Genomic DNA, 16,488 nt, shown 5'->3' with positions numbered 1-16,488 from the left:
AACCACAACATTGTGCTGTCTGATAAGCCTTTAAACACATGAATCTGTACTCAAACTGGACTTGCTGGATCATATTTCATCTCTCAACGGTACCTTAAAAAACATGCCTCCACCAATGCAGCTGTTTTTGGACTGACGACCTGCTTAGAAGCAATAATAAGTAGCCTACTTACAATATAAGTAATCAATGTGTACCATTTGTACAGTAGATTATTCACCCTGAGATGATGAAGCCACTGGGTATTGTTGAAAAATTTTACTTCTCTGCCTCCCCAGGAAAGCTAATGTCAGTATGCGATTTGATCTTGCAAGGATATTGGAAGAATCATGGTAATTTTCCCATCCAGTCTACATTTGTTTTGAAGACTTGGGGAAGGCTTATGACCGTGTCCCACTGAGTGATTTGCAACTTAATGGAAAGAGTCCACGCCTGTAAATCTTAGGCCATGGTACTTATCAAAAAACGCAGGATGGCCTTCTTTGATTTGGGAGCTTATTGCTGACTCAATAAATGACTTCAATTACTGTATCTCGGGGTCTTCTTCACAAGATGATGGTGAGGTGAGAGGTCGCCATTGTACGTAATTTCTGGTGTGAGGAGTTTTACCAGACTATCTGTGCTCCAACCCTCACCTGAACGTTTGCGTAGTGACTGAGAAATTTTAATTGCAGGTGCAAGTGGCTGAAATCAACTGCTGCCGCTCGTAATTGATGAGCCAGTTGAGGTGGCTCGGATATCTGATCAGGATGCCTCTAAGATGCTTCCAGTGGAGGTTTTCTGGGCATGTTCAAGTGGGAGGAGACCCTGGGGCAGACCCAGGACACAGCATTGAGTACATATCGCACTTTGTCTGAGAAGGCCTATATTTCCACAGAAGGGGCGGAGGATGTGGCTGGGACTGTGGGATGTCTTCTTTGCTACATTTCTTTTTTTTTTTTTTTTTCTTTGCTTAGCTTGTTGCATCCGCAACTGTATGACGTGGAATGGAGTGTGCTTCATGCTTCATGACGAGCGTATAACTGCATGCCTGCATGCTGGCATTGTCTTTCATGTTTGCTTGTGAATGAATTTGGTGGAAGTGGGCAGTTTTGTGCTTGTTACCACTAACACACTGAACTGTTTGTTTAATCCATATGAGTCTGTATGATATATTTTCATCCCAATTTGTAACCCAGTTCATGGAAGCTTGACTAAATGTTTAATGTTTTTTGGGCACTTAATCGACCTGGTTCAATGGAGAAATAAAATTTGGGTATCTCCCTGTAGACCTTATCATATGCCAGTAAAAACGAGGCCATCTGTTGAGAATGTGTTAGTGTGGTGGCCTTGTTGCATACAGACAACCCTATGCAAGTCCCGTTGTTTTTCCATTTACAGTTGTACTTGAGACTAATCATCATGGTTGGAGTTTACTTCACAGCCATTTTAGCTTAGCATTATGTTTGAGAACAAAAATGAAAGTGAGTACATTTGTTTGATATCCTAGTTCAGGATGTGACATTGCCACAATTCTAAACTGTTTTACTCTAGTGTTAACAACCATTACAGATCTTTCACAGCATGAGAAAAACTTAAGTAGACAAAAAAAGTCAGTATCCATTCTAATTTAGAGCATAGCAACACAAGAGTGATTTTATTAATTGTGGCAATACTAGAGGTGGAATTCAGAACAGTAACAGTGTGCTGTAACCTTCCAAATCGTGCAAATTAAATAAACACCCAGACAGCAACAAAACATTTTAACTGCAATGGCCTCATTTTTCTACAGCCATTATACCATTATGTGCCACCAAACTACTTTGAGAATTATATATTAAGGAAATTAGCTAGACAGGGCATTCATTTTGACAGAAAACACTGAAACTATTATATATAACAGTTTGAAGTTCATTTTATTTCTGGAATCGAGTAACAGTTTTTGCTACAACATAAATGAGCAATGTCTTCTATCAACAAAATATTGTTGTAGCCTAACTCAATAAATCATCCTTTTGTTTTCTTTTTCATAATGATAAACATATGAGTTTTCACTGAACATTCATTGAATATTAAATTATTTAATGAAACACTATATTCTCCCTGACAATGATGTGTTGCACATTAATTACCATTCACAAAAATGTTATCATGGATGAGTGACATTGATTCATCAGGACACATTAATACTTTGCCTTGGTTCAGTAGACATAACAGCCAGCTTTACTCACAAGGATTATTTGTTACTTTTTATGAATGAGACAAAGGGAAAACCCACTGAAAAACACGTGACAAATATTACATTCTTTTACACGTATCACTCAGATTAGACGGTAAACATCAAGTAGAAACGGATCAAATTAACATCAGAGGTAAAACATTAAACATTTATAGAATATTACATCTGGCAGGAAAACTGTTTGCATCCCTTTATTTTAAGGCATTTTTGTTGCTTATGTGTACCAATATTTTATATTTTATTTTATTATATATGTCATTATATAAGCTTTTCATGTGAACATATAAAAATACAGTTAGTATGTAAGAGTACACATGCAACGTGTGTCGCTTATAGTCTTTTCTTTAAATTGTTTTTGAATCATCTTCATGGTTCACATTTACTTTGGCTGATGATTGGTAGATACGTAACAGACAAGAGTCATACAGGACAACAAATATCCTCACATTTTCACAGCTACAGACCACAGATTCAATTTGCTGTAACATGAACCACAACAGATTAAAACACCATATACATAAGAATCAAAGTCACAGTACACATTGAATGGACATTTTTGGACTCAAACAGCATGCATTATGTAGATTGCCATAATTTATTCTAATGTTACAGATAGTCCGATATTTCTGAATATCAAAAATAGTTCATTTAATATTATGTGAGCTCCATGCATCTAATGAGTTGATTTGGTAAATTGCACATATGTCCTCACTGTACTTGTTATTGTGTTATTGCACTACACTATATCAATACTCATTCTACCTCTAAGTGCAAATAAAAAGCACTTATATACACATGAACACAGTGGTTTGCCTCAATCACCACTGGACTGTATTTTATTATAAAGTACCACTGTTCATTACACTCTACACTTATTAACTACTGCTATAATATGGAACACATACATACAGTACATCTAGATGACTTCAAATGTGCCACTGAAACCACATATATTTTCCCTCTACACACATTATTCATCAAACCTCTATGTTTGCAGTTATTCAATCATATCTTCATATAAATATCTTAAAGTGCCTCATCAGACAGACTTCACATATTCACAACCTCAAATATAATCAAAGAATGTACATAACTTCAGCACATTAAAATAGATAGTATATAATCTAACTTTTTCCATTGTTAATATAATGTCACACATAAAGTGAAACAGGATCACATTTACAGAATGTCATGATTGTTATAAGTCACTTAAATATACTGTATTTTTTTTAATATATATTATATTACTACTCAATGTGTGTAAGATATACATTGGGATCACTCAGCTGGTTCGCTCTAACAGAGGAATTGCCCCTCTCATCACTGCTACTAAGCGGGCATGGCTTTAGTTTCCTAAATGCAGCAGACCAGTTATTCTCAGTCTGCCGAGTCAAACGGGGTCATTGGACCTGAAATCATTATTATTATGTCTACACACATAAAAAAAAGTTCCAGTTTTCATTCACATTTGTTAATATTTACATATTATATATATACTTTAAGGCTTTGTATTTTCTTGTTAAAGGAACACTATTGCACAGACAACAAAGACACACAAAGGCATCTCAACTACTGAGTCGAAGTCTAAGAGCGTTGAGTGGAGCAGCTAGAGTGGGCATGCTCTCTCAGTATGGCTTACTTCCCTGATATATGAGGCCGGCCGGCTCCCTGGCTGCTATCAGCAAGTTTGGTAGCCACCGCGCTGCTTCTATTGCACAGGTCCCTGATTTCCAACAGGCCCTCGTTCAGGGCTTTGACGAAAACGGCCGAGCTCGTCTCTGTGTTCTCCCAGAAACTAGACACACAGAAGATGATGTGATCTGACTGCGGGTTGTAACAGGCGCCATAGCCGTTGGGCACCACCGGGCCGTAGCAACAGAACATTTCCACTGTGGTAGGGACCTGGATACACGAGGATACAGTCTGGGTTATACCAGTTCAGTCAAGAGAATGAGCTGCTTAGTATTTAAGAAAGATTAATCAGATAGGGCTGCAACTAACTAACTTTTATTATTGCTTAATCTGTTGATTCTTTTTTTTGGATACATATTTTAGTGTATAACAGCCGATGTAATACTCATCACATGTTCTCAAAACCTGAGGGGACATCTTCACATTATTTTGCAACAGTCCAAAACATAAAGATATTGTGTTTGCAGTTATATAAAACAGAAAAGGCAGCAAATCCTCACATTTGACAAGTTGGAACCAGTAAAATGGTTGCCATCTTTTCTTGATAAATGACCCACAAGATGAATTGTTTAATAAAATAAGCTCCAAATTGTATTTATATATATATATCTTTATTTTTTGTATATTTCAGTGGTGCACCACTGGGAAAACATCTACATTTTCGATACATAATGACGGCTTCTTTCACAAATGTTAAAATAAAAATATCTGTAGTACTGTGAATGTATAGTATTTATGTGGCTGCCTTAAGCAATAAATATTAGTAAAACAAATATTATTCTAAGTGTTGGGTTCAAGTGCTGTCAGGAAAGCTAAATACAGACATGGTCTCATTTAATAAACTTCATGCAGAGGGAACTAGATGAGTCTGGCAGGGTCCCCAATTAAGAACACTATAACAGCAAGCACAGAACCCTGGGTGAGGATCCCAAACACCAGCAGAAACTGAATATTTTATTTAGACTGCATATAAAGTTTTGTTGTGTTGCATGTGCACATTTGCAGTCTCAGTCCCTGTGTTGATTGATTACAGAGTTCAGTGACTCTTTTTGAGAGGTCTCCTAAGCCATTTGTAATTGGTTCTCTTTATTGACTATACTGTGTTTGCTAGTGGATACAGGACCTGGGCTGTGTTTCTCACCTTAAATTATATACAAACAACTTTGGTAAATTTACAGAAAACATTAGCAGGCTTGATCTCATGTGGCAACAAATTTGCAGTTGGGAGTCAGGTTATCTTTGTCGAGAGGTACACTTGGAACAGTTTAAAAGTAAGTTTGGATTTTCAAGAAAACCTGGTTGATCTCCACCTTGTAATTTGTGGTTAGCAAAGCAGAGGAACGTGATGTTCATCAGGCTCAAATAGGAATTAGTATATATCTACTATACTATCTAGTACTATATCTACTGTTGCATTGACATGTGTTTTCCCATCACTGTACGTCTGCTCACAAGAGGGGGTCGTTAGGATGGAATTATGCAAAGCAGCTAAACAATATTAGCATTTCCTCAACAGTATCTCCTCCGTATTCTCTATCTTCATCCAGAAGCAATAATTTCAAGCGAGAAAATGTTATATGTAAGAATAGAATGGGATCAAAATGTTACCTGACTGGTAGAAAGGATGAACTGGTTGCTGGCCAAATACGTCTCATCACAGAAGATCTCTGGCTTCTCCATGTTGAGCTCCTTTGCGATCCTCAGAAGCCCGAGGAGATGATTGTCTATTGCCATTCCTGTTATAGCCTGAACAATATTTTTTTGCTTAGTGCTAAATTAAGTATTTTCAATTACGACCTCAATATGAGCACAGGCATTATTTACAAGCATAGTCCTTGTTTTGTGTACAGTATCTTTTCAAACATGTTACATCATGTTAGATTGCAGATCATGGTCACTGAATGACCTTGGCTGCACTGTGATGATTGGAATAGAAATACGACTGTGCCTTTAAAGACTTGGAATGATTGCCCATCTTCTTTAAGTGATACCCCACCCAAAATATATTAATTTATATTTTTTCTGCAATTAAAAAGTGGTTAATACTGGAATCTATTGTGACAAATAAACTCAACTCAAGCTAATGTGAACGGCAACTCCCGTGGAGGATGACAAAACCTTTGTACAACCATTTTGGGAAATACCATTATTTGCTTTCTTGCTGAGGGTTGGATAAGAAGATGGATACCCCTCTCATATGTGTTAAATATGAAGCTCCAGCCAGGAGACAATTAACTTAGCTTAGCATAAAGACTGGAGGTGGGGAATCAACTAGCCTGGCTAACAAGTAATTAGTAGTGAGCTTTAGAGGTACTGTTGTTTTTTTTTAACCTTTAGACAGAGCAAGGCTAGCTGTTTCCCTCTGCTTACAGTCTTTGTGCTAAGCTAAGCTAACCATGCCCTGGCTGGAGCTTCATATTTGCCGTACAGACATTACAGATTCCATGTAACTCTCAGAGCAATAAAGCAAGTAGGTGCATTCCCCAAAATGTCAAACTATTCCTTTTTGGTCTCCAGGGAGTAAATGTTTGATACTCAAAAGATATGTTGAGATAAAGTTAAATTTTGCTGTAACATTAATGTATTTTAAAAAAAAAATTGTTTGAAATACTTACTGCAATTGTATAACTTGTCTGGGCATTAATTGCCTCCCTCAATCGTCTATTTTTTTCTAAATCCTGTTGGAGAAGTGAGAAATAATTTAGAGATAAAAAAGTAAACACAGGGCACTTTTCACATTGTACAAAAAGAGAGCAGTACAGCCAGTAAATACATTTTTTCATGGACCCGTTAACTCCGCAGAGAGATCATCTGTTTGGATGGGGACACTAGGTTTGGCGTGCTGAGGTTGCTGATCGCACCTGTTTCATTTAAGCAGGCGTGATGAAAGGTAATGTGGGAGTTACTCAGTAATTGGGGTCAAAGTGAGAAAAATGACTCACGGTGAAAGTGTCCCTCTCATCTGTCATGGACAGCACAAAGGCCAGGGCCTCACGGGTGGCAGAGCGAATGTTATCAACCCGACCGTCTTGGAAACGTCGAATGGACGCACTCTCATAAGTGGACACGAGCCTTCTGTTGCATCTATATGACAATATCTGCATATTAATATATATATGGCCAAATTTGAAGATAGAGATCATGAATGTATACTTTACTTGTAAAATGCAAGTTGTAAGGCAACTTGTATGAACGCATCTGGACTCATCCTCTGCTTTTTGATGAATTCTTTCCCATAAACGTTGAACTTGAAAACATCCATGTCAAGATTATCAACCAGCCTGAAGGAAAAAGCGCAGAAGATATGAGACACAATGTCTGTAGAAAAAATTGTTTGTATATATGGTTAAGCGTTAGTTAGTTAGTTAGTTAGTTAGTTAGTTAGTTAGTTAGTGTTGGTCTTGCCTCTTGAGTCGGTCTCCAGATGCTGCTAAGAGTCCTTGTATGTGTGGGTTACAATTCCAGAGCAGCCTTCTAGGAGAGGGGAACTCTCTGATGCTGGATGCTCTCGCCATCTTGGAGGGACTCCCTGTTCTGTTCAGGACAACAACACTTATGTCTCATTCACTGTAAGCCTCAGCAGCATTCCGTGAGACAACAATATGTATATCTTGCTATGATGGGCTGACTTACATATATTTCATCAGGTATTCGGAGCACTGCACCATAACTATTCCCTCGAATGGCGAATGATCGCACACGACTCCGCATATCCCGTCCATTCCTATAACAAACTGAGAGAAGGTGGATTAGCTAACAGGCCAGACTCTACATCTATTAAGGGTTGAAGTGCCTTGAATGTAGCCCTACCTGCATTGACTTGTCATACCAGCGGTTTGCCCCATTCTTCTCACGGCCGCCACCATGCAGCATCAGCAGGGCCCTGTTAGTATCTCGAGGCTCCAGGCCACTGGGCTCATCCAGACACACCACACACAGACAGCTCTCAATCAGGGCCAGAGAGTCCCTGTTGGTTTGATCTGGATGGAGAAGGGACGGATACATCTGGTTTTATTTGTCTGAAAATAGTTTACAGTTGTTTAAAACTTCTGAAAGTAATAGACATTAGAGAAATGTTCAAGCTGAAACCTTTTATTAGTACATCTCTGGCTTGTGCCCATTCTGTTCTCCCATCAGATGTCAGGATGCCAAAAGGAGGGAGTTCCTCTTTGGCGTTTTCTGCCATTTTCACGATTTTCTCCAGTTGGGATAAGATCTCTGTCTCGTTGAGCTGCTTGCTGTTTGCGACTATATCCAACACGAAAAACTAGTGAGATAAATAGGTGACAGAAATTATGTTTCTTAACTATTCTGTTATGTACTGCATTACCTGTAAATTCAATAGTGAATACTTGAGTTTATATTTACCCTTGCCTGCTAATAGTAATTTAAATCTGAATGTAGTGTTACTGTAGTGCAATATTTGAACAGCTGAGATAAAAAAGGACACAAGTAATTCTGGGAAGGTATGAAAATGGCCAATTGCTACCTAAAATATTGCTCCTCTACTGCGATCAATTGAACATGTGACTCAAGAAAGCTCCTGAAGTGGCAGATTCAATTAACAGTAATTAAGTTAACTGCCTGTATCTCCATAGGGATGGGCCATGTGCCACAGTGATGGTTCCCAGAACCATTTCCAGCTAAGAGCTCCTACTGTGCCGTTTCTGTGGTAATTTAATGGCACAATACGTGAGCTAAATTTATAAAAATAAGTAGCCTTGGACATAAGACCTGCAGATTATAGTGACGAGGGTTTCATGCATTTATGGAAATCTATACAGAGGACTATCAGCCAGGACTCAAAGGTAATTTGGGGGAAATGGCACAGACTACAGATAGTAAGCAGGCCGGGTTGGTAGAGGGCATTGTGGGAGTGGGCTTGTGTGGTCTTAAAGACACAAACTTACACAAAACTCAACAAGACAACCACTAAATGTGTAAACACTGGAGTAAAACCTAATTTTTTTTTTTTTAAATTATGATCATTTGAGAAACACACAATACAGTATATAACTAGGACCATATGTGAATAAAAATATATGGTCACCTATTACCTATAATCTTTAGTCTTTTGTCTGAATCGATCAGTAAGAATAGCAACTATGTTCACACCAGAGCTACTCTTAAAAAAATCAAATGTCTAACTGAAGACTAACTGTTTATGTAAGTCACAGCATTAAGCTACCAGCATGCCGTATATTTTGGAAAACATCTCTTATTAATAGAAAATCCTCCAGTTAAAATTCACAGGGCAGCTTGAAGAGTCTGGCTGGGAATTGTAAATGAAGACTGCGCTAACATTTTCTGTTTACTACTTCCAGCTCAGTCAGCCCCAGTGATCAAAATCTTTTTCAATGGTTTTATTATTATTATTATTATTAGAGATCTATACAGTATAATGCGGAAATAATTTCACATCTCACCAGTTTAAATATTCAAATAGACATGTTAACATTGCTAGATAGTATTACACTTCGTAATTGTATAAAGGCACAGTGTTTTCAAACTGAAACTGAAATGCAGCCATGCATACTGCAGGCTCCTATACATGTAAATTACTGTATAGATTAAATCAGTCAAATGATTGGTTTAGCCTGCCCTGTATACACATTCTGTAAGATCCTGAGGAGTAGGTGTGGCATAGTAACATTTGGTAATTTAGGTAAGCACTTTTTCAGTATTTTGTATCTTGCACTGTGTTTTGACACCCTTTTTTGCTAATTTCATCAATTTGTTTTGTAATTCACTGCTAATTTATTGTGTAGGCAAGTGCATCCTCTTTAAAGTCATTTGAGACATGTTTGTAATTAAGTGTTCTATAAATTTAATGTCCTTAAATGTTCCTACTGCCTGTTACTGGAAAACAAACCTTGTATTCATGACTGATAATGTTTAAAAGGGTGGAGGATTTTGACTTTTTCAGTTGAATGCAGATGGCCATCTGTAACACATTATATTCGAAGATGGCACCTTGACGGCGTAGATGATAATGTCTATTGTAGCCAGTTTAGATGCCCAGAATAGTCCTTTACTTTTTAATCTGATGAAGAAAGAGGTTATCTGCACTAGAGGCCAGTGTTCCGGCATGTAGTGGTAAAGCCCCACGTCTCTGGTGGTAAAAAAAGGCATTCAAACCAAAGAAAGTCTTATGTCTGATGTGACACACTGACCACTTTGTAGAAGAACTCTCACCTTCTAACATATATCAATAAACTCTGAATACAATATTAAAACATCCTTACATTTCCTTATATTTTCTCTCAAATGGACAGTCTTCAGTTAGAAGTGTGATGGAGTGTGAAAACTTTCCTCAGAGGCCAGCATGCTGACCTGGTTCTTGCACGCTACGATGATGTGCTTCGGCGCTGAGGAGGCTGCGTTTATCTGGACCTTCAGCGTGTCTGTCTTTAGCCCCGGGTAACGGTAGGAGTTGAAAAGGCGGTAGTACTGCTCCATGCACAAAGGGGTCCCAGCTAGCTGGCCTCGAGCAAAATCCACAGGCAGTGCTCGCCTGAGAGACATTATTACACACATCAAATTACCTCTAGACTCTCACTTATTATAGGTACTTCATTTTATTTTCATTTTTAATTCACTAACTTTACTCTGTGCAGATAACATAGATGAGGTGTACGGCATGCAGGTGGACAGGTAATTCATTAGAGGTTAAACTTACGCATCAATGAGAGCCTTATAGTCCAACACTCCTCTGATGAGACGAGCAGCAAATCTTAAAAGTTTGAAATTTAAAAAACATGAAAAACTGAACACACAGAGCGAACTGGCCAGTGATTATAATTAGATCTACTCTCAAAGGACTAACAGTAATCACATTATGGTAAATTACTAGGATACAGTGGGCGAGCTGTTTGCGTTTATCTGTGTTTGTGAGAGAGAGAGAGTCAGTCTGTATGTGTGAGTGGGCGGTGTGGGCAATAAGGGAAAACACAGAGCCCTGTCAGGTCTTATGTTGCATGTCATTTGTCTTGGTGTTATTACGTTCAAAGCCAGATCAATACAAAAGAGGCGGCTGCAGTGCACCACACCCCTAAATGAGGCCTGAGTAGCAGTCTCTGTGGAGAGCTTGGCCCTGTCACTCCCAATCGAATAAGTGTCTGTGTCAGTAGATTCCCAGCTCGGCATGCTTTGGAAATATTCAGTTAGTGCGGCGTGAGCTGACAAAAGCTAATGTTGAGTTACAGAGCTGGGTGGACTGGTGTAATGTCTGATGGACCACCGCTCATTTAATAATGGGCAGAGATTTGCCAAGAGATGATGCCAGTTATTTTCTCCATGTTTGTAATTCAGATCTTAATCTGAGTCCAGTGCCTGCTGAGAAGAACATAAACCCTGTCAGTGGCTGCAGAACTGAGTGATATACTATGTACTTTGTATTGTTAGTTATGGTGTTGTATTGTGGTTGAAAAACTGGTTGTTTTGACTTAAAGTATCAAGCAATTTGCAACCATCGCAACAATCTGATGTTTAGTGCATTCTGGGAGTTATTATGTGATATGAAGTAATTGTGATTAGCTTTTTTGGTGGAACTTGGTGCATTTGTGTAGAGCTGCAACAATGAATCGATTAGTTGTCACCTATTAAATAAATCGCCAACTATTTTGATAATGGATTCATAATTTTAAGTCATTTTTTTACGAAAAAAGTTTTTAAAAAATTGTGATTCCAGCTCCTTAAATGTGAATATTTGGTTACACTTTACTTGAAGGTATCTACATAAGAGTGACATGACACTGTCATGAATGTGCCATAAACATTATAAACAAGTCTTAAATGTTTATGACATAATGCTTCTTTTAGTAAGTGTCATTCGGTTTTTGGTTAGGGTTAGAGTTAGGGTTATGGTTAGGGTTCATGTGTCATGACTGTGTCATGACAGTGTCATGTGGTCATGACAGTGTCATGTTACTCTTATGTAGATACCTTCAAGTAAAGTGTTACCGAATATTTTCTAGTTTCTTCATTCCTCTATGACAGTAAACTGAATATCTTTGAGTTGTGGACAAAACAAGACAGTTGAGGATGTCTGATCAACATTTTTCATCATTTTCTGTCATTTTATAGACCAAACAACTAATCGATTAATCGAGAAAATAATCAACAGATAAATTGACAATAAAAAAGATCATTAGTTTCAGCCCTACATTTATGTACTTCTACTTCAGTTTGAGATGTTCATATATGTAAAATAATAAAAACAAAGTTAGAAAGAGGGTTTCCTACAGAGCTAAATAATTAGTTGTCCAAAACAAGCAAATTGAAGACCTTGGACTCTTGGAAACTGTGGTGGGAGATTTTTTGGACAAATTGGTTAATCGAGAATATAATCTTGTTGTATTTGTTGTATTGTATTCTGTTTGATAGGCTGCTGTCACAAGATAAATATATATTTTTATATTGTCTTACATATTGTTACCTTATCCTAAAGTGATTGAAGATACGATTTTCTTTTTAATTGCTCTTCTTATTGACCTACACAGTTAGTAGCAGCTATTTCAGAGTCTCGAATGCATCACAGCTAACGAAGGAGGGTGGACAAACTCAGCGCATGCAATCGTTTTTAAATATTGCCAAACCAAAAGTCCAGCACATACCTGAGGGCGTCTTTATGATCTCTGAACGTCTGCTTAGGAAACACCATGACAGGACTGGAGTTGACCGGTAGGGCCAACCTGTTGTTCAAGTACATGTCCTCCAGCCAGTAGTCATACACCTAAATAAAACCACAGGGACACTTTTTTGAGAAATGTGACTTCATTAAGCATTTTGGACTTGAGTTATTACTTTCAGAGTTGAGACCTGTGGGCAATGGAGTAAAAAAACATTACAGTGTATCACTGCCAGATGAAAAGGAGAGTGGGAGAGAGTATGTGTGAGAGTGGGAGCGTGATAGATTTCACTGAGCTGGATGAGTTGTGGACTGACCAATCACCTAAACACAGGTTGAGAGATTGAAGCAACATCGAATAAATCTTTATCACCTGGTGTTTCACTTTCTTCAACTCTTTTATGAATAGGTTATATATTATTTTAGAAAAATCTGAGGTCATTTTCATTTTTTTTCTCAAACTAAATAGAGCAGATAGAATTGAATACCTTATTATTACAAAAATAAATACAATAAAAGCTGTAATGTAAAAGGTCATATTCAATATATTAGATTATAATGATAATGAATGATACAAAAAGTGTATTGACTGAAGAAAAATCATTAGAGAAGGATTTTTCAATGACTGCATTTAAGTTTCCAAAATGAATGTTTGATGAACCACAAAAGGAGAAACACATCCAACTTTTAAAGACTAATAAAACAAAAGAAACTTTATTGGTACAGGGGGACCTAGGCAAAGAACAGCAGTAGTGTTTACCCAGTTGGTCGTCTTGTCCCTCCTCTCTAAAAGCTTCTTCTGGAGAACCTCTCCGACGCCTCCAGGAGCCCCAAACGTCTCCACGATGGCCTTTGTTTTCTTGAACTGCTCCTCTTTCACCAGGTGTTGGATACACTTCAAGTAAGTGTCGAGGGTTTGTTTCAGTGGGGGCACAGGGACCTTTGGCAACATCTGACGATCATAAAAACAGCAAGTTGGTATAAATACTCATGACAAGTAATGAAATGACAGCAGCTGTTCAGCATTTTTATGTCTTTTCCCCGATTCACGAGGGCTCATTAGCTAAAGGGGTAATTCCCTCACATCTTTTCTTGATTTTTTGTAATTATTAGAACCTGAGTTAATAATTCATCTTTAATGCTTTGAGGCATATTTGATAATACATTCTACAGCCCTCTGGGACTTGAGCACTCCTATTTTTATAAGGATGGAAAATGCAAATTGATACTTTTCTGTTTGATCATTTACATAACAGTACTGTTAGAAGCCCAATATGTTAATATTGACCGGTACATTGGAATTGTAAAATAAGTTGTCTAGCTGTTGATTCCAAGAAATGGAAATTATGTAGATTATTTTTTTTTTATTGTTTTTTTTGTAAGTTATAGGACAGAGGTGTTACCCTGGGAAAAAAACACAAGTTCAGAGCCAATCAAACCACAAAAAACAAATCCATAAACAACTCCACAGCAAACTCCATAATAACATAATCCACCAATTGCTCTATGTGGATTAAATGACAGCACAAAATGAAACATGTCCTAAGTCAATGGAATAAGGTTTGACACCCCTGAAAGGTGAAAGGCCTGCTATCATGTTGCATCTTTTGCATAGCATATTTGCACAGATGTACATCTTCATTGCTATCATATTCTGTTCTCACTCGTTTGCACCTTCCATCTGCCCTGTTATGCACAACTGTTTTTTACTTACAATTGACTCTTTTAACATTTATACAGTCTGTCTATTCATGCATATTGTGTTACCCCTAAACTACATTAGCACCTAGACCACTATTTGCACTAACTGTATATTGACTTTTCACTACATTCTGCATTTTATATAGACTGTCTATTCATATTTACTGTGTTATTACTGATCTACATCACTAACTAGACCACAATTTCCACTAACTGTACTTTCACTCTTCACTACACTCAGCATTTTATATAGACTGTCTTTCATACTTATTGTGTTATCACTGAACTACATCACTAACTAGAACACAACTTGCACTAACTGTATATTGACTCTTCACTACTTCTCAGCAATGTTATAGACTGTCTATTCATATATTTTGTGTTATTACCTTATTCAGTCTCGCATATCCTCCGACTTACTTACCCCTCCCTTCACGACGGATTTGTATTGCCTATCTAATCTGCACTTTATGTAACCTATTGTATTCTGTATTCCTGTATTGTATTGAATGTGAAACTGTATGTTGTCTTGCACGTTTATTCTTTTCTTGGCCAGGTCGTCATTGCAAATGAGAACTTGTTCTCAACGGCATACCTGGTTAAATAAAGGTTAAAAAAAAAAGTTTGCGTAAATGACGCTACCGCTGTCTATGGTGCTGAAAATGTACCATTACTTTGTCAACTTCAGCACCATGGACAGCGACAGGGTTTTGATTTTAAAACTGAATTGAATTGAAGTGAAGTTATGGAATGAATGCTGATAAAAAAATAAAAATAAAAAAACACACACACACACACACGTTCACTTTAGAAACAATGACATGTTCATACTTGGCTGTCTTGGTCTCTGGCCGTTTTTTTCTCCAAGATGGGCATCTTTGCATTCCAGTCCAGTCAAGGTAAAATAATGTAGAAAGAGATCGTCTGGAGACGACGTGAGGTCAGTCTTCCCTGCATGAAGCATGTTAAGACATTTGAGAAAGAGCATAATACAATTAGGCCTACTGAGCAATGGAGCTACTTAGTGCTGTCTTAAAAGAGAAGCAGCAGGCTTCCATTCTTCACCATCTTGCAGCCTAATGCAATTTGTTGCATGTCCTTGAATTCCAGCTGCGCCTCATCGCTCACCACTGCAAAGAGATATGCATCTTCAAAACTAATTTCATCTCTGTCAGTCTTAAAAGCTTCATGTTTCCTAAAACAAATGAAAATTCAGCCAATAAAAGGAGAACATGTATACATATTTCAGTGCAGTTTCACTTTTTAATGGCAATTTAATAAAATAGTGCCAAAACCAAAATATAGAATTTGTAGATAAGTATGTATCATTGGATGCAAGTTGGTTTGATTGAAAACAAGTTAAATGATTAACAATTATACAACTTTTGAAAATTAATTTTCACAGCAAAGTGGACCTCAAGAGATCTTAAGTTTTTAAGATGCATAATCTTACTCGCTTTTCGCCAAAGATACATTTTTAATAAACACGTATTACTAAAGAAAAGTTACCTTAACTGATCGGTGGGCCGCTCAAGAGGTCAGAGAAGTGTGTGGAAGTTCACATTGCCTCCCACGTCCACGCTGTGAAATCCCATGTTAGTGTACAGCTCCGTTCAGGCGCTGGACTTCTCCCCCGTCCCCTCGCCTCGCCATAAGGCTGTGGCTCCACATAAAGCGCGCCTTGCAAAAAGATGCTGAAGGTGTTTGCGTCTACCTACCCCCTTGGGGCAAGAAACTCCTCCCATCGAAATCTATTCGCGGAACATATTATCTGACAGCGTGCACATCCTTCTTGGGTTGACAACATTACTCATGCCTAGTATGCTTCTGTGTCTGTGGCTGGACAACTTCGTCCGATAATAACTTTAATATAGAAAAAAGGAGTGAGACGTTTTTGGTTTGTCATTCATAGGTACTGTGATGGTCCTGCGGGTCGACAGAGATGACAGTCACGGTGCTTTTACGGTTCAGATTTAAGTCCTACGATTTCTGCAGAGTTTGTGAACCTGGTTTTAGACAATACTGGATGCACTATTGCGCACTTGAATCTGTTGATTTATATGTTTTTATACTATGGCTAAGGTCTGTTCTCTCTGTGCTTTCTGAATGTGCTTGTTGTGGATGTGAGAGAGCTATAACTTTTGGAAATCAAAAGTCTGAATTTAACTTTAGTCATTATTTTACATTAATCACAAAAAGTTTCATACTTTTTCACCTTGACATCCAAATGTGACTTGTATAATTAAACCA

General features: G+C 37.8%; 1 protein-coding gene across 1 annotated transcript; it reads right to left on the bottom strand.

The window, feature by feature from the left end:
• Positions 1-1,872: 1,872 nt before the first annotated feature.
• On the bottom strand, positions 1,873-16,049 carry LOC116061426 (choline O-acetyltransferase-like). Its single transcript, XM_031315620.2, has 15 exons — positions 15,748-16,049; positions 15,070-15,189; positions 13,298-13,489; positions 12,524-12,642; positions 10,588-10,641; positions 10,242-10,422; positions 7,998-8,175; positions 7,719-7,888; positions 7,542-7,642; positions 7,314-7,442; positions 7,067-7,189; positions 6,851-6,992; positions 6,524-6,586; positions 5,517-5,654; positions 1,873-4,118 (listed from the first exon to the last, which is right to left on the bottom strand). The coding sequence occupies exons 2-15, from the start codon at positions 15,112-15,114 to the stop codon at positions 3,852-3,854; spliced, it is 1,902 nt and encodes a 633-aa protein (XP_031171480.1). The 5' UTR covers positions 15,115-15,189; positions 15,748-16,049; the 3' UTR covers positions 1,873-3,851.
• Between the last annotated feature and the right edge of the window lie 439 nt (positions 16,050-16,488).

This window comes from Sander lucioperca, chromosome 22 (genome assembly GCF_008315115.2).
Source record: "Sander lucioperca isolate FBNREF2018 chromosome 22, SLUC_FBN_1.2, whole genome shotgun sequence".
NCBI lineage: Eukaryota > Metazoa > Chordata > Actinopteri > Perciformes > Percidae > Sander > Sander lucioperca.
This window is presented reverse-complemented; position numbering and strand designations above follow the sequence as displayed.